The 23,375-nt window shown below is 48.3% G+C and overlaps 2 protein-coding genes across 4 annotated transcripts in view; both read right to left on the bottom strand.

The window, feature by feature from the left end:
• The window catches only part of SCYL3 (SCY1 like pseudokinase 3), a 15,419-nt gene extending 7,508 nt beyond the window's left edge, over positions 1-7,911 (bottom strand). Inside the window, exons 1-8 of the mRNA XM_017815645.1 lie at positions 7,601-7,911; positions 5,099-5,374; positions 4,042-4,227; positions 3,266-3,379; positions 2,444-2,500; positions 1,649-1,751; positions 971-1,082; positions 545-622 (exon numbers count right to left, since the gene is read on the bottom strand). Of these exons, the coding sequence (XP_017671134.1) occupies positions 545-622; positions 971-1,082; positions 1,649-1,751; positions 2,444-2,500; positions 3,266-3,379; positions 4,042-4,227; positions 5,099-5,263 (815 nt within the window). The 5' untranslated portion in view covers positions 5,264-5,374; positions 7,601-7,911. The remainder of the gene's footprint in view (positions 1-544; positions 623-970; positions 1,083-1,648; positions 1,752-2,443; positions 2,501-3,265; positions 3,380-4,041; positions 4,228-5,098; positions 5,375-7,600) is intronic.
• Positions 7,912-14,412: 6,501 nt separating this feature from the next.
• KIFAP3 (kinesin associated protein 3) overlaps positions 14,413-23,375 on the bottom strand; it is a 66,338-nt gene continuing 57,375 nt past the window's right edge. For 2 of the 3 annotated variants that reach the window (XM_017815862.1, XM_017815863.1), the window contains exon 20: positions 14,413-14,835. In XM_017815862.1, coding sequence (XP_017671351.1) covers positions 14,727-14,835 — 109 coding nt within the window. In that variant the 3' untranslated portion in view covers positions 14,413-14,726. The remainder of the gene's footprint in view (positions 14,836-23,375) is intronic. The other variant, XR_001874974.1, reaches the window with a different exon arrangement.

The following is a 23,375-nucleotide window of genomic DNA, read 5'->3' as shown; positions in this document are numbered from 1 at the left end:
ATAAAACAGGCAGGAAGATAGCTCTGTAACAACGCCAGGGCTCTTTTACATGGAAAAAGAAGGAAAAACCCAGCTTCTCCCCCTTTCAGGCCCAGGTAATGCCATGATAACACAGAAGGTTCCCTTATAGAAAACTTCTTGGGGAACAGCTGGATTTCCTGCAAGATGCTCCACGACTGCAGCCAAGACACCCACTACAGCTTCAGCCAGGCAGGGCTGGCACCACAGGATTAATTCATCCAGCAAGTCTTATTGCAAAGTCCCTCACTGGCAGACACATTGCCCAGCAGGTACTCCTCCCAAACACCAAACCACTCACAAGGAACTGGGAAAGGAGGAGGCGAAGAGCTTCCTCTTTGATGCAATTGTTGCTTTGCCTGGAGTACCCAAAATGGTACAGAGCAAACAATGTTCTGCCAAAGCAACCAAAATCTGCCAGCTGAGGAGGTACCTCTGGGCACAAGCCCTCCCAGGTCCCCCCCAGTCCATTTGGCAGAAGTATGTCTGAAATAAGAAGCTTCCAGATTACACTTCGTTCACCTACTTGAAAAACTCAGTTTTTTCCTCCTCAGACTTTAGTGTTAAGGTCTTCAGAAAATTCACAACTTCCAGAAAATCATTCCTAAACACAAAGACATAGGTTGGCAAGTGATGCTTAAACCATCCACAATGAAGTGACTGCAAATCCCCACCATTCATTCAGCAGAGGGAACTACACAGAGGGATGCAAGTCTTGATCTGGTGGATCAACAATGCCAGCGTGGAGGTGAGACCTGAAAGCTGCTGCTCAGCACCTCACTGGGAAGGCTGGTAACAATTTCTTAATTTAAGGAGACTCTTTGTCAAAGATCCCTGTAAGAGACAGGGATTAAATCTGCACTTCCATCCCACACCTTCTCCAAAATAACACTCTGCAAGACAGAAACAGGCAGTGTCAAGACCAAGAAAGGCCTCATACTCCTGTCCTTACCTGAAGAACTCGTGAGACAATAAGCTGGACAGTGGTGGACGACACTTTGGGTCTGGGTTTAGCAGTGTGCAGCGCAAGCTTTGCTGGAAGCTGGAGAGAATATCTGCTGAAACTGAAATCCAGAGCACCCACAGTTAGATTTCTCTCTCAGTGCTGAACTAGATACATTTAGGAGTCCCCCACCCTCCCCAAAACTTATTTTTCACACTAATTTATAGCAAAATTGCAAAGGGAAGGGAAAAATAGCACTTCCATTTCTCTTCCTAAGCTGTCTGGCCGTTGGGGCTTCAAGGAGTGCTACTGTCCTCCCAAGAAGCTTCCTGCTCCCTCTCTGCTGGAAGGTGGCAGCCCCTGCTCAGCTGTGGCACTCGAGACCCACGTGCCACATCCACATCCCTGGGAGAGGCAGCTGGTAGGGCAGAACCGGAGCAGGTTTGGGAATGCTTGTGGCACATGGGCTGGTGACCTCCAGCCACACCTGACCACGTCCAAATGCAGGAAAAAGGGGAACACAGGAGAAGCCAAGGCCTGCATTTAGCCCAGCAAACACAAAACAGCACTGGCCACTGAAGCCATGGCACTGCTGCCAGCTGCCACAGAAGGTGAATGGCTCGACACACACAAGGAATAAGCCACAGAGGCCTGTCCACAGCAAAATGAACAGGTGTCATTCCTCACCCTGGTCACTGAGGACAGTCAGGAGATTTTCAACTGTTGTTCCAAAGGCATAGGCATCCCTCGCGTGCCCGTAGCTGCTGGGCAGGATTTTGAAATCTGCAGACTGAAAATAAAACCAAAAAAATCAGCAAAGCAGGAACTTAATGAAGTACTTGGTAATTTTCAAGAGTGTCTATTCCCACCCCCTGCCATATACAGTCTCCAGTGCTTTTTATAGCACCAAAGTATACCCTGTAAGTAGAATATTATGCTAAAAAAAACTGCACTGGGGAATTCATAACCCAAAGGAGCAACTACATCACAATGGAACAACTCCCCAATGGATGCTGGCAGGCAACAGCTTTCAGCATTTCTATGGAAACAGGTGATAATTAGAGAGTGAAAGAGTGTTCCTTCAGCATAAGCAACTCCAAGGATTCTCAATGGGTAGGAAGTGACTAATGGGTGGAAAAAAGGCTGTTAGAAGAGCTCCACAGCCATGGGACTGCAGTGATCTGGGCAATCTCAGCAACTACTCTGTCATTTTTGCATGGCTTTGGTGACTTCGAAGCATTAAAGCTGCAACACAAAGTGTTGGAAAAATATTATTCCCTCTACCTAACACCATTCCCAAACCAGGGATGGGACAGAAGAGGGGAAAAGGAAATGTCAGATATTATCCAAGAGTCACTTCCATGCCATTTAGGCATAAGGAAATAAAACATATGAATGCAAATATATATCCTGAACATCACACTTTTTTATTTGTTGCCATCAGGACCTTCCTGGAGCAGGTGCTGTTACTCTGTTACTCACCATCTCCTCGCACGGGATGCACGACTGGTCTCGTACGGACCTGACCTGACAGAGGAACTGGAAGGAGAAGAAGAGGGACATGAGCTGCCTCCCTCACTCACCTGTGCCAAGCAGCAGAGCAGGGTGTCCCCACGGGCCAGGGCTCAGGGGTGGAAGGAGCTCTGCCCCTGCCCCTTCCACTGGCACCCAGGGCAGGCTGTGTTTGGCTCTGCCCGAGGGGAGATCCCAGTGGAGCAGGTGGGAAGCACCAAGCTGACAGGAAGCAGCTTCAGGGCCTCACAGCCAACTCGTTGTGAAGGGTTTGTAGATCCTCTGGGAGAAAAGGCAATGTGCATCTGTGACACAGTGCCAGGCTGCAGCAGGGATCTGCACAGCAGGCAGCAGGAATAAACCAGGAATTGTTCTGCTAATATGCAGATAAGATGCCAGCAGCAAAAGCTAAGGAGGCATTTAAATTATTTTCCTTATTGATTAATTTAAAACTGGATCTTCCAGCTTCACAGTAAAGCTTTTTTTTTTTTTTTTAATTTGTTTTTCAATAAGTCCAGAGGAGCAGAGATTTCTCACTCTTCAGCCAGCAGTGTCCCTTAGAAAAGTATCTATTTTTGGTTAATGGGGAATTAATTTGTGTAGATATTGTAGTTTATAGTTATGGTGTCCTTAGAGGAAAGATTCAGGACAGAGCTGGAAGGGAACCAACACACTTAATAGTAAATCCAGCTAAGTGGAAGGACTTGGGCCATCGTGTTCATAGATGGCCAGTTTCCAGAGGCCAGGAATCCTCTCCTGGGCATCCAAGGGTGCACTTGGCTTGGCTCTTACCTCTGGGGTGGCTTCACTGAAGTTACAAACTGTTTCCATTCCTCCCAGCTTCCAGTGCCCATCCTCACTCACAAACACGGATGATAAACAGACATTGTTATGTGTTAGGTTTCCCTAGAACACAGAAAAAAAAAGAATAACAGACTCAGGATAGATGGAGATGTAAAATCTTAACCAGTGCTAAGTAGGTGCTGTGAAGGGCTGAGGGAAAGCTGCCAAAAAGCACAGTTCCAAAAGTCCTCTGGGATTTGGTAGGTGACTAGCAGGTGCCAGGCAGGAGGACCAGGGTTTCAGAGCAGACAAAGACCTGATTGTCACAGCCCCTGCAACAAAACTGTAAATCCAGGGAAGTTCTCCAACTGTGAACACAAAGCCCCAGAGCTACAGTCTGAGCTGGGATTTAACTGCAGTCCTGGACAAACACACAGTGCTCAATGAGGAGAGCAGTGACACCAATCTCTGACACGGGGTGACAGCTGTAAACAAATGCCAAGGCTGAGCAACCTCATCTCCCTAAAGCAAGCAGCACTGCAAGCAGATTCATGAACTGAGAACCGCTTGCTTCCTTACTTCCAAACCCCACAGCACTTTCAACTACCCTTCCTCCCACAAAGCAGCCAATGATTTTAGCAGTTTCAGCCTAAAAGAACTGTGGGGCACGTGCCTGCTTTTTGGGAGGAATCAGAAATGACTCGCCCAGACAAGCCCAGGTGCTCTCCTGTCCCAGTTCATCTGCCTCCCTCCAAAGCCTGCTGGCTGCTGCCAGGGGTACCTACCCTGTCATGGAGGAAGATGAGTGCCAGCAGCACATCGTAGATCCCTGCGCAAATTTCGGCAGAAGAAAGTGTCTCCAGGACCAGCTCCAAAGGCTTCACCCGCTCTGTAACCAGGTGGATCCCATTTGCTTCCACGGTACAAGAGAGGAAGCGCAGAAGGCAAGGATGGCGCAAGGTCTTCAGGTGCTTCCAGAAACAAAGGCATCTGTTAGATCTCACCCGGGGCAGCTCCTCTGGCTGCAGAGCTCAGTCCTGTACCCTTAGCCGTGTTTTCTCAGTGAATTTAGACAGCCCATCCCTGCTCCTCCCCAAGCACCCAGCACACTCACTCACTGCACAACTTGTTATAATACATTGAAACAGAGTCATAGAAAGGCTTGGGTTGGAAGGGTCCTTAATAAAGATCATCTCATTCCACTCCCTTGCCATGGGCAGGGACACTTTCCACTAGACCAGGTTGCTCCAAGCTCTGTCCAACCCTGCCTTGAACACTTCCAGGGATGGGGCAGCCACAGCTTCTCTGGGCAACCTGTGCCAGGGCCTCACCACCCTCTTAGGAAGGAATTTCTTCCCGGTATCTAATCTAACCCTGCCCTCTGTCAGTTTAAAGCCATTCTGTCAGTTTAAAGCCTTGTCCTGTCACTACAGGCCCTTGTAAACAGTTTCTCTTCATCTTTCTTGTCAGTTCCCTTCAGTTACTGGAAGGAAAAAGTCTTACACAGAATAAAAGAAAGTCTCAGTCATAATAAAAACGGTATTTTGGGTGGATCCACCCAAGAAAGACCCTCTGACTTACATCTGCAGGAAGAGACCAGCCCTCTGCCAAGGCAGGCAGGTACTGCTGTGTGGCCATTCCTTCCCACACTGCTGACATCGCACAGCACACGATGAGCTCTGCAGCTGCCAACCCCTCCTGCCCCCCTGCACTGCCACAGTCAGCTCCCACCTCTTCTCCTGCCCTCCCGCCCCAAGGTCTGACCCCTGCACACCAATTCCCACCCTCCCAATAAAAGGGAGGGACAGCTGTGACAAGTCTGTCCCAGGCAGGCTCCAGTACCTTGGCAGCTTTATGAACCTTATCTTCGTTCTCCCGCTTGTACACGAACACGGAGGCGCGTTTGCCATCCTGCAGCACGGCCGGGCAGACGGTGTGTCCCGTGGGCAGCGTGAACGGCGGCTCCTCCAGAGTGTAGCTCTTCAGAGCGCTGTTCTCCGAGCCCATCCCTTGCACAGGTTCCCTCCTGACCACCAACAGGCCTTTTGGGGAAGGAGGACCTTTTTCAGACAGATTCAGTTCCGGCGGGCGCTGTCCAGTTCACCTTCAGAGCATTTTCTGCAAAACATGAAACAGCCATGAAGGACCTCCTCCTCCTCCTTCACCTTAAGGGCAAGAATAAAATCACCAATGTTTATTTTGAAAAGGAAACCAAATGTCCACAGAAGGGTTCAGATCAGCAGGTGAGCAGCTCTCAGCTCTGGGGCTTGGACTGTGCTGGCACCTGTGCCAGCATCACCACCAGCTCTGACACACAGTGCAGCATCCACAACTGATCCCTGACCTGGCTGCCAAGCTGAGAACCCACCAAAAGCAGGATCCACAACACTCCCAGTCACAGACACCTACTGCAGGTGCTTAATTCAGATTAAGCACAGTCAGCAGTTAGGAACTGTGACTGCCACCACCTCAGGGCACAAGGAGCCCCTGGCTTTCTTAAAAACACCATTCTTCAATTCTCCAAGCCAGGGGGCATTCCAGAGAAGGAGGAAGGATTTCAGGAGGTTACCTATAGCCAGGTAACCTCCTCCAGCAGCACACTTTTCCCCCTGATTACCTTCTCTTCATCTGACAAATATTCCATCTGCCTGCCAACCCTTCCTTCCTCCCACAGCCTGTCAGGAAGAGGCTGACACAGATTTTTGTGCTGTTTCCTTGCACACAAAACCGGTAAAACAAACACGCTGATTGCAGAGGCTCTTTTGCAAAACACTGACCAAGCACATGCTCCATCATCAGGCTTGTGATCACGGGCCACAGGCGAGACCCTGGAGCGGTCTGCACACAGGAGTCAGCAAACCTTCATCAGGAATCAGGAGAGAGCAGCACCTGAGCTTTCAGGAAAAGTGGAGGGAAAACTGACCACTCCCAAGCATTTTGTCAGGGGTGGATCTGCACCTTTTCAGCACTAATTCCTTTAACAGAATTTTTGTGAACTCCTTGGCACAAAAATATTCCTGCTGCCCCTGGACAGAAGGGTTTCCTCTCCAGTCAGAACCTGGAAGCCCTGCCCTGGCTCCCCCTGGTTAACCCTCTTCACCTGTGTGCATCACCACCAGCTGCTGCTCCTGGGTACAGTCCAGGGCATTTCTCTGCATTCTCTGCTCTTCCCAGCTGTGCCTCATTTGTTTGTTCTACTTCAATGATTTCTCAGATTTCACCCAAGACACCTGAAAGTCCTTAAGTATCTGGTCTGACCTGGTGCCTCACGTTCCTCCAAATACATATGAACATATTTGACTTCAGAGACGCCCACAGAATGTGGGTTCTGTTCAGGAACAGAATCACAGAATGGTTTGGATTGGAAGGGACTTTGAAGATCATCTCGTTCCAACCACCCCTGCCATAGGCAGGGACACCTTCCACTAGCCCAGGTTGCTCCAAGCCCCATCCAACCTGGCCTTGGACACTTCCAGGGATGGGGCAGCCACAGCTTCTCTGGGCAACCTGTGCCAGGGCCTCACCACCCTCATAGGGAAGAATTTCTTTCGTATATCCAACCTAGATTTCCCCTCTTTCAATCTGTACCCATTCCCCCTTGTCCTGTCACTACAGTTCCTAACAAAGAGTCCCTCTCTGGCTTCCCTGTAGCTGCCTCAGACACTGGAAGGTGCTGTGAGGTCTCCACACAACCTTCTCTTCTCCAGGCTGAACAGCCCCAGCTTTCTCAGCCTGCCTCCATAAGGGAGGTGCTCCAGTCCCCTTATCAATTCCATGGCCCTTCTCTGGACTTGCTCAAACAGTTCCATATTCCTTCTTTACACTGAATATCATAACATCAGAGTTATTTCATAACTGATCTCCCTGAGTGCTGCTCTGTGACAGACACCTCCAAACACACATCCCCCTCTCCAGACAACCTTCTCTCACGAGGAGCCCAGCAATTCTCAGGATCAAACACTGAGCACCTTCACACAGCCAAGTGACAACAGCAGCCCAGTGAACCACAACCCATGTTCTCCAGCTTTTCTTTTTAGCTACTGAAACTCCAGCAGGCAAAAGCATCTGCAAAGATCTATACCCAGGTGTGGCTAAAACTGGACTCTTGAAGGCTGAAGTAAAACATCACTCACACGACCACACTGTGCAAGGACCCACATTTGCTGTATGAGTTAAGAGCACTGCCCACATTATAACCCTTTCACATCTTGTCTTCTATAAATTGTAAACAGGAGCATTAGATGTAGCACACAGCACACCCTGGAACGGCAGGGAAAGCCAGAGGGACTGGGAGTTAAGGACAATGTGGGTTTCCTGCCATAAAGAAGTGGAATTGCAATTTACCTTATTCATGGGTTGCTGACACCTGTGCACGGTATTCACCCGAAACACACACGAGCCCTGGCGCTCCACAGCTCAGAGGGAGGCAGTTCCTGGTTTTCCACACGCCTTTTCCGCCACCTCCCAGGCTAGCAGAGCCTCCTGGAAGTGCTCTCGGAGGTGCTGGGGGCTTTGCTCCCAAAGGCAGGGGTTTCCCAAAGTGACACCTGCCAGTGTCCACCCGGACCCCGCACACGCAGAGCACGAACACCGGCAGGTGGGCGCCCAGCAGCCCGCGGGGAGGAAGCCCGGCTTTACTGCGCCTCCCGAAGGACGCCTCTACCGTGGAACCGGGAAGAGCACGCGTTTGACACCTGGGCCGCCCGGGAACACGGGGTACCGCCGGCTGCGGGAACAGCACGGCAGAGCCGCCACCGCGGGATGTGCTCCCTGCCCAGCACCGCGACCTTCAGCCCCGTCGCCCGCCCCGCCCGCGGCTCACACAGCGCGCTCCGGCCGGGCCCGGCGCGGCCCTGCCCACCCCGCCCACCGCCCCCCGGCCGGCCAGACCCACAGCAGCCCCCGCCATGCCCCGCTCCCCGCACCTGCCGGGGCCGGCCCGCGGTGCCGGTGCCGCTGGGCCCGCGGCCGCCGCTCCGCCCGCCCGTCCGCTCCGGCCCGGCAGCGCCGCCCCGCGCGCGCCCCCTCACGGCCGGAGGGCGAAGCGCCGTCACCCCGCGCGGGGGCGCGGCCCGCGAAGCGGCGGCGGCCATTTTGGGTGAGGGCGAAGCTGCCCCGGGGCGCCTTTGGAATCGTGGAGTCACAGAATCGTGGAGCCGTCAGGGTTGGAACAGACCTTTAGGATCGTCCATCCCAGCCGTTCACCTGGCACTGCCACTGTAGCCCCTAAACCACATCGCCCATCACTAGATCCAGACACCTCTTAAACAGCTCCAGGGATGGTGACTCCACCACCCCTTGGGCTGCCCATTCCAATGTCTGGGCACCGAACAGTGAAAAAACTTTTTCTAGTATCTAATATGAATCTCATCTTAAGGCCATTTCATCTTGTTCTCTCACTGCAGGCCCGGTAGAAGAACCCGGCCCACACCTCCCTCCACCCTCCTGCCAGGGAACTGTAGAGAGCACTGAGGTCCCCCTTGAGCCTCCTCAAGACTGAACACCCCCAGCTCCCTCAGACGTTCCTTACCAGACGTATTTTCTAGAACTTTCAGGACACGCTGCAGGACCGCAATGTACTTTTCAAAGGACAGTTTTAAATGTCCTTGTCGCCGCCGTGCCCTGCCGGCTCTGCCCGCAGCCCCAGTCCCTCCCGTCCGCCGGGCCCGTGCCCTGGGCTCATTTCCTACCAAGCTCCAAGTGGCTGCCACAGGGCACCCAGTGCCACCCTCCCTGCCAGCCCAAGGACCGGGGCCGGCAGGGTGGGAGCGAGGCAGGTGGTCTGTCTGACACAGTCGGCAGTGCACCTCCTGTGCGAGGAGCTCCATTTAATGCCATTAAAACTAATTGCTCTCCGCGCTGCAGCGTAAAGTGGCTCCGGGGAGAGATTTCACGTGAGTGTTTTGGACAGCAGAGTGAAGGTTGAAAGGAATGACTCCAGAGTGGTGGGAGGTCTGGGCTTTTCACACGCTATTTTCGTATCGCCGGTGTTATTCCAGTTTCCTGCAGCGCCAGGACGTGAGGATGTGGTTTGCTCAGTCACTCTGAACCAGCAGCACAGCCCATACGCGTGGCCTCGTCTAGACGCAGATTTAATGGCCAGGGCGGTGTGTTTAACACAGGTGGTCTGGGCTGTGGGAACACCTCGGCTTTCTTTAGTAACTCAACTCCATGGGTTTAACCTGCACTAAGTTTTGTGCTGTCAAATCCAGCATGAACTTTCTAGACTGTATTCTTTAGCAGTACACTTCCCCCACCCCCCATTTCTAGTGAAGCCTTCCTGTCCATGGACAGCTTGGATGATCCCAGAGACATGGGGCTGCTCCCAGTGGCTCGTCTATGCTGGAGTTGCTTCAGCAACAACAAAGCCACAGGACCTGCACAGGAAAAGGGATTCCCTCAGATCCACACCCAAACTCCACTCAGTTGAGCCTCACCATCTGTTCAGATCAGCAAGGAGAATGGATTTCTCCTATGCCTGTGCATGGGGAGGGCTATAAGCTGGCATGTCAAGGTTAACATGGGGACACAGTGCTAGGAGGAGTCCACTTCTCTGGCACAGGCATATGCTGGCAGATGGATGATCTGGGTCTTTTTTAATAAAGCAGGAAGATGATGGGAGAAGGAGGGTGGAGGAAAGTAAAATGGGTCATATGTAGTATGATGTACACTATGTCACATGTTAAGGGGTAATAAAATGTACACAAGAACAGAAACTACATAAAATTCAGGTACACCACCTCCCTCTTTAAAGGCAGGGAAGATCCAGTCTTTGGCCCAAATGGGACAGTCATGCCAAAAGACCCTGGCCCCGAAGTGAAAAATAAGGGAAATTCTGGACATTCCTCACCACAGTTTACTCAAGGTCTAAGTGAGGATTTGTATATCCTCTCTGTGTGTGTCTGTGGCAGGGCAAAGGCAGAAGGTCAGAAGATCTGAACAACTTAAAGATAAAAAATTCTTAATAAGCAACATCTGATTTCTGCTCCCAGCACTTGGCTCTAGCCTCAGGCAGTGGTGTGATTCATGTGGCTGTCAGGAAGAAAAGGCAAACTTTGGCTGCTCTGCATCATTTATGGTGTATTTCCTTTGCTGGACAGCCTCTGTGGAGAAGCATTCCTTGCCTTTACCTGCTTTTCCCATGCAAGTCTTTTGTTCCACATAGACTGAAGGCACCGAGGTGTGTGTCCTGTTACACCAGGTGATGCACAAACACCCCAGCTGGGCTTTGTCCACAAACTTCTATTGCCTTTCCTAAAAACAACCAACAGTGGGCTCCTCCAGAGAACCACCCAGGAGCTGATGAACCCCCCTACCCTTGTCTTTCAGGGACAGAGGGAACCAGCAGGATTACAGAGCTTGTAGCAAGTACCTCATTAGGTTTGTAACTGGTTATTTAAGCTGATTGGACGAGAAAAGATTGGCATAGTGGAGAGACAGCCAGCCAGTGACTGTAGGAGAGGACAGGGCAAAAAACCACATCTACGGAATAGAGCCTTTAAGGTCTAAAGGGACATCTGGGGACCATTGTCATAGAATCCCAGAATGGTTTGGGTTGGAAGGGACCTTAAAGATCATCTTGTTCTAAACCCCCAGCCATGGGCAGAGATTGCTTTCACTAGAGTTGGTTGCTCAAAGCTCCATCCAGCCTGGCCTTGGACACTTCCAGGGACAGGACATCCACAGCTCCAGTCTGTCCAGCAGACTCTGGTGCAGTCGCTCTCTGTGCTGTAGAAATGTTCTCCAGCTCTTCCTCTTCCAGGCCATGTGGCCTTTGTGAAAGGCAGGGGGAAACAAGGCTGCAGTGGTGCTCCCAGCTGACACCTTTTCCAGTGATGTCCTATTCCCACATAGTCGTGTTAGTTCCAACTACACCACAGTAGCTTATTGCTGCTAATATTTCTCAAGTACTCAACTGCTTAATAAACAGAAGTGGGTTTCTCTTTTTAGGGGGCAGGGACCCCAACATACTTTTTCCAGCTCCAGAAAAAGTCTGTATTTTTATTCAAGTGGGTGTCCAGACCGACTGGTTGCAAATGTCACCTTGTGCCTGTGAAGCACGTGCAGGGCAGCGCTGTCGCCCCACCATCAGTGCAGCTCCAGCACCTCTCCTAGTGCCTCAGAGCTCTCTCAGGAGAAAACCTCAAAACCTTAAGCTTGAGGAAAAACTGAGCACATCACAACAACTTCAGGGGCTGACAGCTGCCACACGAGTTGCACCAGTAAGTCAGCTTCACTGTTTTCCTTGTTTTTTGAGCATGGTCACAGCAGGAATGGAGGCTGTCGCTGTTCTCAGCCTCCTGGCATGACAAGAGGACATCTGAGCTTACCAGTGCCCTTATTACAGGAACTCCACTAAAGAACCTGCCAGAGGGGCCTGAAATCTCTTGTACCTAAACAGAGCTTGTCCTGCTTATTCCAGAAGTAGATACATCTTGTTCCTGTTTCATTTAATCCAGAATGGATTAAACTAAACATTTAGAATCATGGCAGTCTGATTTCAGAATGAAATGCACATGTGAAACTGTCAGCAGACAGCTCCACACCCCCTGGATATTTAAAAGACCTTGAATCAGGTCCTTCATGAGCTCTCAGGGATGAGGATATTTGTTTACTTTTGCTTTCCCCACCCTGTTGCCCTGGTAAGCTCCTAAATACTCGTGTAGTACAAGTAATAACTTAGCACACGATCTGAGGCGGCTGCTTTGAGCCCGTTGCTCACGGAAACGAGCCTGTACATCTGCACAAAGCCTCTGTAATCGCTACCAGACCTATGAGCTTCTCAGCCCATGCTTGTTTCATTGTGCTATTAACTTTACAGCCTAATTATATCTAAAACACTTGCCTAACCAAACTCATTAATTAATTAGCAGCAGGCTGGGAAAGAGGATACTCCTGGGATGGTTCAGGATTGCTCCTGTAGGGAAAGAAAAGAGGAGCCTTACAAAGTCAGAGAGAGAAACAGGAAAAAGAGGAAAGGACAAAAGTTGTACAAGTTGCTAAAAGAAAGCAGATCCCTCCTCGCCCCATTTTATACAGGATACAGTACCCAGGGACTGAATCCATAAATACATATAATTAAACAGGTCAGACTCTCCAGGCTCCCTCCAACACCCACAGGAAATGTGATATAGATTGAAAAGTCTATGTGCTCCTATCTTTTTTTTCTCCCTTTCTGGCTCAGGAACTGTAATTAAAGGGGAAAATCAGCCTCCCTCCTGCCTTAGAGTGCAGTGGCACAGCTGTTTTTCATCTTGGCTAGCAGGCTCTGTCCTCAGGCTACTAAGTGCTGAGTAATTTTTACCAAGCTCTGCTTGCAGATAAATGATGTTCTTCTCTTAGCTGCTGCCAGGCAAAGCTACAAATACTTGATCTTTTATTCTTTTCTCATAAACTCCTAACACTGAATACTAAAAATGCTGCCAGAGATTTTTCCACTGCCATTTATTCTCAGCATGGTCACAGCTGTAATACAATTACAGACACCCACCCATTCGCTGGAGCTCGACTGCAGCTCCTCGTTAACCTGAAGCTTCCAATTAAAGGCTCCTTCAGTTTCATTGATAGTTTGCATATACTCCAAGGACCCACTTCATTTTGTTTTCCCCTCAAAACACATTCCATGAGAAGGGCAACTGCTTTAAATAACTTCACACTAATTTTCTGGAAAAGCCTGAGGAGCGAGTGCCAGTCTCAGAAGAAAAGCCTGAGTCTGAGTGTGCAGTTTGGGGAATTTCTCTCACAGCTATAACCATAAAAGTATCTGAAAGCTTTTGACTAAACGTAGCACAACCGCTGGCCAAATCCAGTGTGGCCTCAGAACAAAGGAAAGCATCTAGAAAGGTACAGCACTGGAAACCCATTAGTTTAATTCCAGTTTTCTGCCATGTTTCTAGTGAGATCTTATGCGTTCTAAGAAACTGCATAAAAATTAGCTTAAAATGGTATAGAAAATAATTTTAAAAATACTAGTTAATCTTGGCAATGCTTTTCTTCCACCTACCTCCAGTGAGTGAAGCAAGGAACAAGAAGCCAGCACAGGGAGGAGGCTGAAAACTGGTAAGAAATACCATGGCTAATTTTAGCCTTGTTTCCAGTCATGAAGCATGAAACACGGGGAGTAACGGTGCTTACAAAAGTACCTGCACACTTTTTAAAGGTAAAGCAAGGTTTCAAAACAACCTTGATTTCCAAGGTATTTTTGAAGTATAAGACTAATAGTCTGTCAGCTTCCTAAACAAGCTCATGCCTTTGAAGATCACCTTCCCAGCACAGACCCCAGTCTTATGGGATTATGGCAACAGGTTTAGTAGGATCAGCCCCCAGTGCAAGCCAGCTTTCCATTTAAGCCATAGAAGAGGGAGAAAAGAGCAGAGGAACAATTCTGCAAATCAAAAGCCATTAATGAAAGAAAAAAAGATGAGGTAGAGGTAGCTTTTCTTTTAAAAAGTGAAAATTTGAACTGCCCTGATGGCTGTGGCAGAGAGGGCATTTCCCTCACTTTCTTGTGTCTGTTAGCTGGGGGTGCACAGCTAAAGAACAGCTTCAGCCTAAACTCTGTTTGCACGTTGTGTATTTCAAAACCTGGCTTTAAGCAATCCCTGCACTGTGAGCCCAGCGTGCAGGTGTCTTGGCCTGTCTGTGCTGCTCAGTGATCCGTGCTTAGATCCAGCTTAAGCCCCATGAACGAGCAGGACAGGATGGATTTGTATTTCCGGATGGGGAAGCTGGGAGAAAGGCTCTGCATCTGGATTCTGAACCAAGGTACAGTGTTTTTCTCTTGCTGGCCCTCAGGGTGTGGCTGTCTTCTCTCAGCCCACAGAGCTCTGCTTAAACGCTATGGTAAATGTATTCTGTTGTAGTGTAGTTTCTAATTTTAAGTGTTCTCAAGCACTTAAACCAGATTGTAAATATCTGAAGCTCCAGGGAGTGAATCTGTGCCATCTTTCCATTATTAAAGTGTTCAGACCCAGGGCTGGACTTCGGTCCAAACTATGTGTCGGGGCAGTGCCAGGAGATGCTGGGGCTTAACAGTGTTCCTGTGACTGAAGTGTGAGAGGGAAACAGTCCATGTTAAACGCACTGCACATGGAGCACTCGTCTTAAATGTCTTGTAAAACACATGAAACATTGGTTAGAAACATATTCACCACTGCTGACCACACAGGTTTTTATGTTTAATAGAAATTAAATTAGTAGCTTGATATACATAATGTGACACTTTCCAGTCCAGTAGTTTCCAATTCCTGCTTTCAAGTCACAGAGTGAATACTGTACAAAAATAATAACAAAGAGCAACCAAAGAATAAACACTGTCACTAACAACACACTGGACCCAGAAAGGCTACGTTTAACTGGAGCTACACATGCCAAAGGATACAGAGTGACGCCCCATCGTGGTACAGTCATGCATTACCAAGGGACAGAGCTGTGCTGCAGGCACACCCGCTTCCTCCAGGGCTGGGGGCGCTCACCGTGCTCCATAGCCGTAGTAATACGGTTCATCCGGGCGGTATCCATAGGCGGTCGCCGGGCGGCCCGGAACCCCTGGGGACTGACCGAATCCATCAACTCCGATGCTACAAAATAACAAGGAGAGAGAAACTGCAGGTTTTTGTACGGCAGAGAAGGTACACTAAGGCTGGTGTCTCCAACTCCTCCTGCCAGAGTTTTGAGGCAACTTTGCAAGCCATGTTCATGTTCCCTTTCTAGCCAGCATTCCTCTGTCTCCTCTTCCCCGGTGGGAAAAGAAATGCTGCAGAGAAATCAACACAACTCCTATTGAGGAAAGGCTTTCAGGTCCACGGGAGATCCCAGAAGAGACAGACCCCTTCTCTTCCATCCTTGTATGGACTTACTGGCCAAGAACTTCACTCCTGTAACTGGATTTCTCCCTCAGGAAAGGCTTCGTGCACGCTTCTGGCAAAGGCCACTGTAACCCTGCCCTACACAGCACCTCTGAACAGCCTCAGTCCCTGCCTTCAGTACATTTCTGAAGTGCCTGGGAAAACACCAGCTAGAAGGGAGAAAGTGAGAAGATGTGACACAGCAACATAGTTCAGTAAAGGATGGTGTTTCAGGTGGAATACAAGGTTGGCAGCCAAATGGCAGAAAGCATTCCTCATATACTGAAAGGCTATGTACTAATGAGACAGAATAATTAATTTTTCATACAGAATAGCACCTACAGTCTCCCTTAAGAGAAATCCCTTACGCCTAAAGAGTACCACAGCAATGAATTAGATATTAAAATGCAAGAACTGCATAGGGAAAAGTGGCACATTTTTCATGCTCCACAGTAACTCTCATGGAGGAAGGAGGTAGAGGAAAAACGAATATTGCTTAAGACACTGGACTACTGCCTATTCATAGTTATGTCACTTCTTAACTTCCACTTCAGTAGAGGGACAAATGAAAAAGGATCCTGATTTATTTTCTGACTAAAGATGCATTGAAAGGAGCTGAACTTCCCCTCTGAAGACTGTCAAAACACAAAGAACCGAAGTGCCTTTGGAGTGGGGAAAAGCTGAACCTCATTACTGCCAATTATCCATATGGAACATGGGTTATGCAACAGGCAAGGCTGGGAAAGAATGACCTCTCCAGAAGATGTACAATGGGTGGGCCCCAGGCCCTGGCTCAGCAAGAAGCTGGCACTGCTGAATCAGTTGGACTGAAAGGGCTCAGCTTGCAGTGGTGGGGGACCATGTCCATCACTCTGTCCTCACAAAGGCACTTTCCCCGGATTGTGTCTCAGTGAGGTCCTAGAAAAGGATCCTTGGTGCCTGGTTTCTCAGCAAACTAGTTCACTCATGGGATGTTCTAATAATCAGGTGAAGGTGGAAAGTCTGAGGCTGAGATTTGTCCTCTGAGAGGGAAGGGACACAATCAACAGCCAAGCTGCAGAGAAAATCATTCCAGTGTATCTGAAAATACCTCGAGAAATGCCATGTCCTGGAAGTGCTTTGCATTCCCATGTCTGCCTGTGGGTATTTGAATGGGCAGTGCCCCTGTCCCCACCTCCTACACCGAGCCATCAGTCTGAGCAGAGCCTTCAGCACAGCAGAGAGCATCAGAGTGGCTGTGGTGTATCCTGCAGTGGTGCAAAGCTCTGTGAACGCACTCCTCTGGCTCCACACCTGCCTCTGGCCACCGGTTCTTTCCTGTATCCACTCTGAAGTCCTGTTACTCTTTTTCAAGCTCATTAGGAAATGAGCTGGTGACCTCTGAGGCACCTTCCCCAGCTGCCTCCTTTGTACCTGGCAAACAACAGCTTTCTCATTATGAGGCTTGAAGCTTTGAAAGAGGGGATTAAGAGAAATCCTGTTACTTTGTGTTTCACTCTTATCTCCAGAAACCCCAAACCGTGAACTCACCTTAGCCAGAGAATGGTCCCTGCTCCTCCCTGTTCCTGATTTCCAGCATGCAAAGGACTGACAGACAGACCTCGCATGGGCTGCCCTTGGGGGCCCATGTCTCAACAGAGACCCCAAAGCTCTTCCAAGCAAGCCAACAAGGACAAGCAGAAAGATGAGTAGTATTTTTGGCAGTCCAAAAAACAAACCAATTGAAGAACTACCGTAAAACATCAATTCTTTTGGAGTTCTTTTGGTACTGTCAGTGCTAGGAATTAATAACATACTAAAAGAAGGTGTAGAGGGATTTGGAAGTGCAGGGTCGGGTTCTGTTGTGTTTCTACAAGTTCCCAGTTACATGTGTAACGCTGCAGAGAAGCAGAACCCTTTAAGGCTACCTTCAAACTCAGGAATTCCATTGTTGTCTTCCAAACATCCTTAAAACATCTATATTTGATTTATAACGAAAAGCTATTTTAACAGAAAATGCTTTTCTGGGTTTATCTTTCAATGTTGTTTTTTGTGACTATAACAATGTCAGTTGTGGTAATTTGCTTTTATTACTAGTGTGGTAGAATAAGGGTTTTTTGCAATTCTGCTCCCTACTGAAAAGCTCATTCTGGAATGATGTTTGAGTGAGGAGAGGGAGGGTGCCTGAGACTGCTGACTGCAAGTCAAGCTTGTAGGGGACATGCCTTGGCCCATGGGAGAGACAGAAGGAGCCATCCTCGGGTTTACTGTGGCAGAGAGGCACACAACAAAGACAGGAGTTGGAGACCTGTCCTGAGCTTCTTTTAGTCCCTCCATTATACACCCCAAACTAAAATACCACTGACTTCTTGGGGTGAGGTGTAATAACGCCCTGAGCCACATGGTGGCAATGGGCCTCTATCGCTGGAGGCTGAGCTCTTCCAGCCACTTCCAGCTCAGTAATCCTTATTCAAAGAACTTCTAAATGTATTTAAATTGATAACAAGAGCAGGGAAAATATGGTTTCAATCACATTCTCAGCAAATCATTTTTTTAATATTTTTTTTTATAAACGTGTAAGTAATTAGGTAAAGATCCCTAGAGTTTAAACTTTGAGGAGTATCAGTTATTTCCAAATGGTTCAGACATATGTTAGTGTCCTGAAGAAAACTGGAAGAGATGGATCAGCTGATAACTGCTTTGGACAGCTAAAGAAAAAAAAAAAGGAACAGAAAATCACATTAAAACACCTTGATCAAATCACTACTCTCTCCTATCTAAATATTTCTCTTAAGTAAATGAACGCTTGACCATGCTTGAAAAAAACTGGCTTTTTACACGTTAGTGCTCTTGAAGCACACCAGCTTTGCCTGTGGGACTGATTGCCCTGGCAGGCTGCAGCACAGAGCCTGTCATAGTTGGAGGGAAGGCTCCTTAGCCCAGGAGATAACGGAGGGGTAGGACAACCAAGCAGCCAACACGTGCCTGGAGACTGAGTCCAGAGTCTGGCTCGCTCAGGAGGCTGGCAGGCCAAGGGCATAACCCACCAAGGTGGAGACGGGTTTAAAAACAAAGTCCTGATGAATCCTTGCCCCTTCTGCCAAGAACAGCAGAAGGGGAGAGCCAGGAGAGATGGTAGTTCTGCAGCTGTAAACACTGTTGGGTAACAACTGGCCTGAGATCATGATTTGTGCCATGTGTGCTCAAATTTATACCAGCAATCGAGTTCAAAACTTGCTCCTAGGAAAAATGTGTTGTTGGCCTTATGATACAGCATCTACCAGGAAACTCAGTGCTGAGCAGAGCAAGTACCAGCCTGTCTTCCTAAAAAGTTAAGGACATGTAATTATGCCATTTAGGGCAACAATACGCATCCCAGAATTAGTATTTTTTCCTCCCAATACTCACCCCTATTCACTTTGGCACCTAGCAGAAGTGCATGCACCCCTGCAGTGTAGAATGGATATGGATCATACAACACCACAACAAACCCCTCAGATAAATGGCTTAAGCCGTTGCCTCACTGTGCAAGTGATTTCAGGCAGTTCTGTCTCTCGGCATCGCGCGCCTGCAACCCACGGGCACAGCACAACCCTGTGCTTGTGCAAACCTCACCCCACGCCTGGGGCTGATGGAGTTAAACAGTGAACAGCCCAGCTAATTACTACGTACTGCTAACCTCAGTTGCTCGTTCATTTTGAGACCCTTTAAAATATGAACTGTGTATTTTACCCCTATGCACTCTCTTAATGATTTGTTTTTTTTAGACTGAAATCACTTCCAGCCATCAGTTATACTTGAGGTCTCTACACATGCACTTCTCCAAGCACAAATATTTCTTTTTCCTATTGGTCTGCCAGCCCCTGTCAGAGCAAATTTCACTTTAAACTAAATGCTATGATACTTAAAACCTCTTGGATTACTCAGGCTGCTAGTGTGATCTATGACCTTCCCCAAATGACAGCTGAACTTTCCAATTTGCTTGTACTGCTGGGGAACTGAAGAACACATGCCGAAGAGGAAAATGTTCCTGATGTGCATGAGTGAGGAGAGATTTCTTAACAGCTCTGCTTATTGATGCTTGCTCTGATTCATAACATCCAAGTTAATATGCCCATGTAGGATCCTAGGTGCTCTCACATAATTTAAGATGTAAAGAACGATTGTGTCCCCCCACTCAACAGGAAATGCCAGCCAGTGTCCCACTGTACCCACAAAATACTTCCTTTCCTTAACTCCCTCCTGCCCCCAGAGCCCCAGGGACTAGACAGGCTTTGCGGAATGTCTGGAAGACTTGGCAGGCTCCCCCAGAGAGCACTCCACCAGGAATCCTCTGCTGGGGTTTCCCTGCAGGTACCTGTGCTGCTCCCCAGGGCACGGTACCAGAGGAGAGGCTCTGAGCAGTCTCACTGGGTCATTAGCGCCTGGGTGCAGAGTGACCGCAGAGCTCTCCTGAGCCACAGACACCTGAGCCTGTCCACACCAGTGTTCACACTGGTGCCTGTGCTGGTGCTGACAGGGTGCTCTAAAACTGGATCCTAATTCCAAGGTACTAATTCCTCTGGCATAAGCAGGGCCTCAGAAAGGCAAGTCCAGCAACACTGAGGAAATTCTTGGTCATGAGTAACCCCTTAAAGTCCAACTGAACCCCCGCCAGGAAGATCCACAGATCTTGGAGCGATCCCAGCAAAAAAACAGTTTGGGAAGCAGGCCTGTACAGAGGCACGAACAACTATGGCAATGATTGTACCAGAGTGTGCAGTGAAAGACTGGGACTGCCCATTCAGGTGAAGGCAGCCCAGGAAAAGCCTTCAAGGGTGAAGTACCAATTTAGGAGCTCACACTTTAGGGCCCAAGTTTCATCCTTTTCTGCCCCAAATTAAAGCACCCTGGAATCACTGCCCACTGAAAATGAACTTCAAGCTAAACACATGCAGTGCTTCCACCAGAGCTAAGGTTCTTTTCATCCTAAACCTGTTATAAAACCCTGTCAATCCTCCCTCCTTACTCTGCATCAACAATAACTCATGGCTCAGAGGCCCTCAGCTACTCACCAGGGATATAAGCTTTATAATTTTATTAACAATAAAATCTATTTTAAATTAAAAAAAAAAATCTGTAAATTTATACTTCCCTAGATCTTCTGACCTTGCTAAGACCAACCAAACATTACTTGCAGCTCTCAACTCATCAGCTACTCTACCAAGTCCAAATGAAGGAATCCCACCCAAAGTTCTGGTGCTCCAATGAGCTGCTGAGAGGGTTTACGTGAAGGTGTGAACAGGCAGCCCCTGCTGACACACATGGCACTCTTCCTCCTGCCACTGATCACACCTGCAGCTTTTCAAAACTCCTCCTGAGTATCAGAGAATGGAGGTTGAACCAAAAAATTTCTGAGCATCTTTCAGAAACCTGATATAAGTACAGTTCATAGCAACCTCTCTGTTTCCTCTCTACCTTCTCTCTCTACACACCAGGTATTATTGTTTCTGAAAAGCACTGTCTTCACTCTCAAGTCATCCCCCACCTCATCCCAGGCATTCAGAACTTCATGCAGTGCATCCTTGAAGTCCTAAAGTTTCCCTTCTGTGAATCTACTCACATTGTTGGTACCATACAGTTACCATCCTGCATTCTCTTATAAACTCCCATGCCATAAACCCCCGTATTCCACAATGCTGTCTCAAGCTTCCCCGTATAACAGACAAAAAGACATTACACTGAGATGAATACTGAAGGCTATATTTTTCCCTCAGAAGGTGCCCGAGCCATAGGAGTGGCACTCCAGTCTCTAATCTCCAGACAAGCACAGTATTATAATCTGCACAAATGAAATGCAGTTTATTGATTATACTTGTCAACAAGAGACACAGAGGTTTGCCAGCAGCGAAATCCATATTTTTTCTCTCATCTCAGTGGGTGGTTTTGTTTGCTTGTTTTTGAAGTGTTGATGAGAGGTGCTGGAGTGCAGGTCTGAGACAAGGACTGCAGTGCAGGGCAGTGTAATCATGTATGGGATGTGACAGAGTCCTGCCAGCCCAATGAGCTGGTTAGTAAAGGCTGCAGCTCCCTCCCTCCATCCACAGGTTTCCCCTGCACAGAGAGCAGGGTACAGAAAAGCAGGGGAGCTGGGGGCACCCAGGCCTCGACCCATCAGACAGTGAGGATTCAGGCACCACGTGCATCCAAGCACAGGAGGCAGGAAATGGGTTTGAATTCCACAGAACACACCCCTCCAGCTTCTAATGGTATCTTTAGGTAAGGAGATGGTATCCTTTGCAGGTACCAGTGAACCACCACACCTAAGCCAAGGCTCAGAGCCTGTGAAGCCCACGGACTCTGCGGCCTTTCTGCTGATATTCCCTGTCAGCTAAGCACTGGATGGGATCCCATTCTCCTACCACCCATCATGAAAGAGCAGAGGGCATCACAAAGGGGCACAAGGCCCATTGCTTTTTCCCTTCCTTAGAGTCTAGCAATCAAGAAGATGATCCTATTTACTCCTACGTGCCAGCTACCTCTGGTTCTCCTTCACTGACCATAAATTTTCTGTGCTTCAGAGTAAGAGCACAAACCATGGGTTATGGAGAAAGCATACAACTGAGGAAGCCTTAGGAAAAAACAATGTTTCTTTATATAACGTCCTGTAACTGTAGATTCTCCCACTACTGGTAATGACGTTAAACTATAAACCACAAGTCTCTTAAATTCTGCCTCTAATGGCCCCAACTTTCTCTTCCATATCTCTGAAGCCTTTTTTCCATGCTTTCTAGCCCTCAAGCAGGAGGGGAGTTTTGAGGCAGAGACAGTGACTGTGCACACTGCATCAAGTACCAAGTCCATCTCTACATTAGCACTGAATATAAATGTTCCTTAACCAGTAATGATGTATTTGCTCACAAGTGTCCAAGTTAACCTGTGCAATACTTTAGCTCCCTTGTGCATCACGATACAGCTTTGATCATGTCTTTCCTTCCATGTGATCCAGCTTTCTTCAATGCACTTAATGACTTAAAGTTTCCAATTGCTTCTGGACTTGGTGCCCAGTTGTAGCTCAGCACAATACTGCTGTTTTTCCCATTTAATTATAAACAAACGCAAAGCTGACAATGGTGGAGAAACGAGCACTGTGCCTTCTGTGTCAGGCTCCAGCTATGCATCAAGCAATAACCACGCCAAAATCCACTGGGGGAGGGAAACATTAAAAAAAAAATAATTTCCAAACTGAATAGTAAGAAAGCACCAAACCAAAGCCAAATGACCTTGCTCAGCCAAATTCAGTAGAGCCTTGCTTGGGAGCTGCAGCCCTTGCCATCCCTGCTCTGTGAACGCAGCCTGGGGTTCCTGCTCTGGCAGTTACCTGCTGTGTGATCCTGGACAAGCTGCGCCTTTTCTCCATGACCTCAGCTTCCCATTGGAGTATTGGAAAACACCCCAGACATTAAAGACAGCCAAATGACAAACTACAGTAACAAGAAGGCTCTAATTAGACTGACATAAACAGAAAAGACTTTTGCTTATTCTGTAAAACTCCTTAGGAAAAAAAAAGGCCATTTCTGCCCTGTTAGAAAAGCAACCAATCCACAGTACAGCAAGGGGACAAAACAGCAGCTCAAAGACTCCAGTTGTTTCATAGAGCCATCTTGTCTCTTTGCAGGGCATCAGGATAGCTCCTGCAGCATTCCTTCAGCCAGGCTCACAGCCCTGCCACATGGACAGGGATTTTATCAGCCATTCTCTACAGGATTTGTTAAAAGGTCAAGTGCACAGTCAGAGCTGGAACAGAAACCAAGGGCTCTGGCTTTCCATTATAAGCCTGACAGAAACATCTTCTGTGCTCTTGGCTCAACAACTGGCCAAACCCACTGATTAGATACATCCATTTCTTAAAAATTAATTAAGAACTCAAACAAATTAAAAAGCCCTGAGGAGCAGGCAATAAAAAGGAAGATGTCCTTTCCTCCCCCTCTCTCCTTGCACAGTCCAAAGTGTATCTGTCAACTCCATAAACTGAAGAGTACATTGCCTTAACCTAAACTAGCAATAGGTCTGGCTTGGAAAGGTTTGAAGCCTCCCCAGCAAGCTCAGTGTTAGACTGTGTACTAAGAAGCTTCAGGCAACAGTTTGAGCAGAATAGGATCCTGAAGGGGCCATTTCCTAAAGATGACTGGTGCCACTGGTGAGATCAGCCCGGGATCTGGTCCATGCCTTCCACTAGCCTTCCCATTTCCGCACGGGAAGTGTTTCTTGGTTTCTGTGCTACATTACAGAGCAGGTCACTGTGAAAATGTACT

The sequence above is a fragment of the Lepidothrix coronata genome, unplaced genomic scaffold (genome assembly GCF_001604755.1).
Source record: "Lepidothrix coronata isolate B3197 unplaced genomic scaffold, Lepidothrix_coronata-1.0 Scaffold52, whole genome shotgun sequence".
NCBI lineage: Eukaryota > Metazoa > Chordata > Aves > Passeriformes > Pipridae > Lepidothrix > Lepidothrix coronata.
Note: the sequence above shows the minus strand (reverse complement) of the source record. Positions and strands in the feature narration are given on the sequence as shown.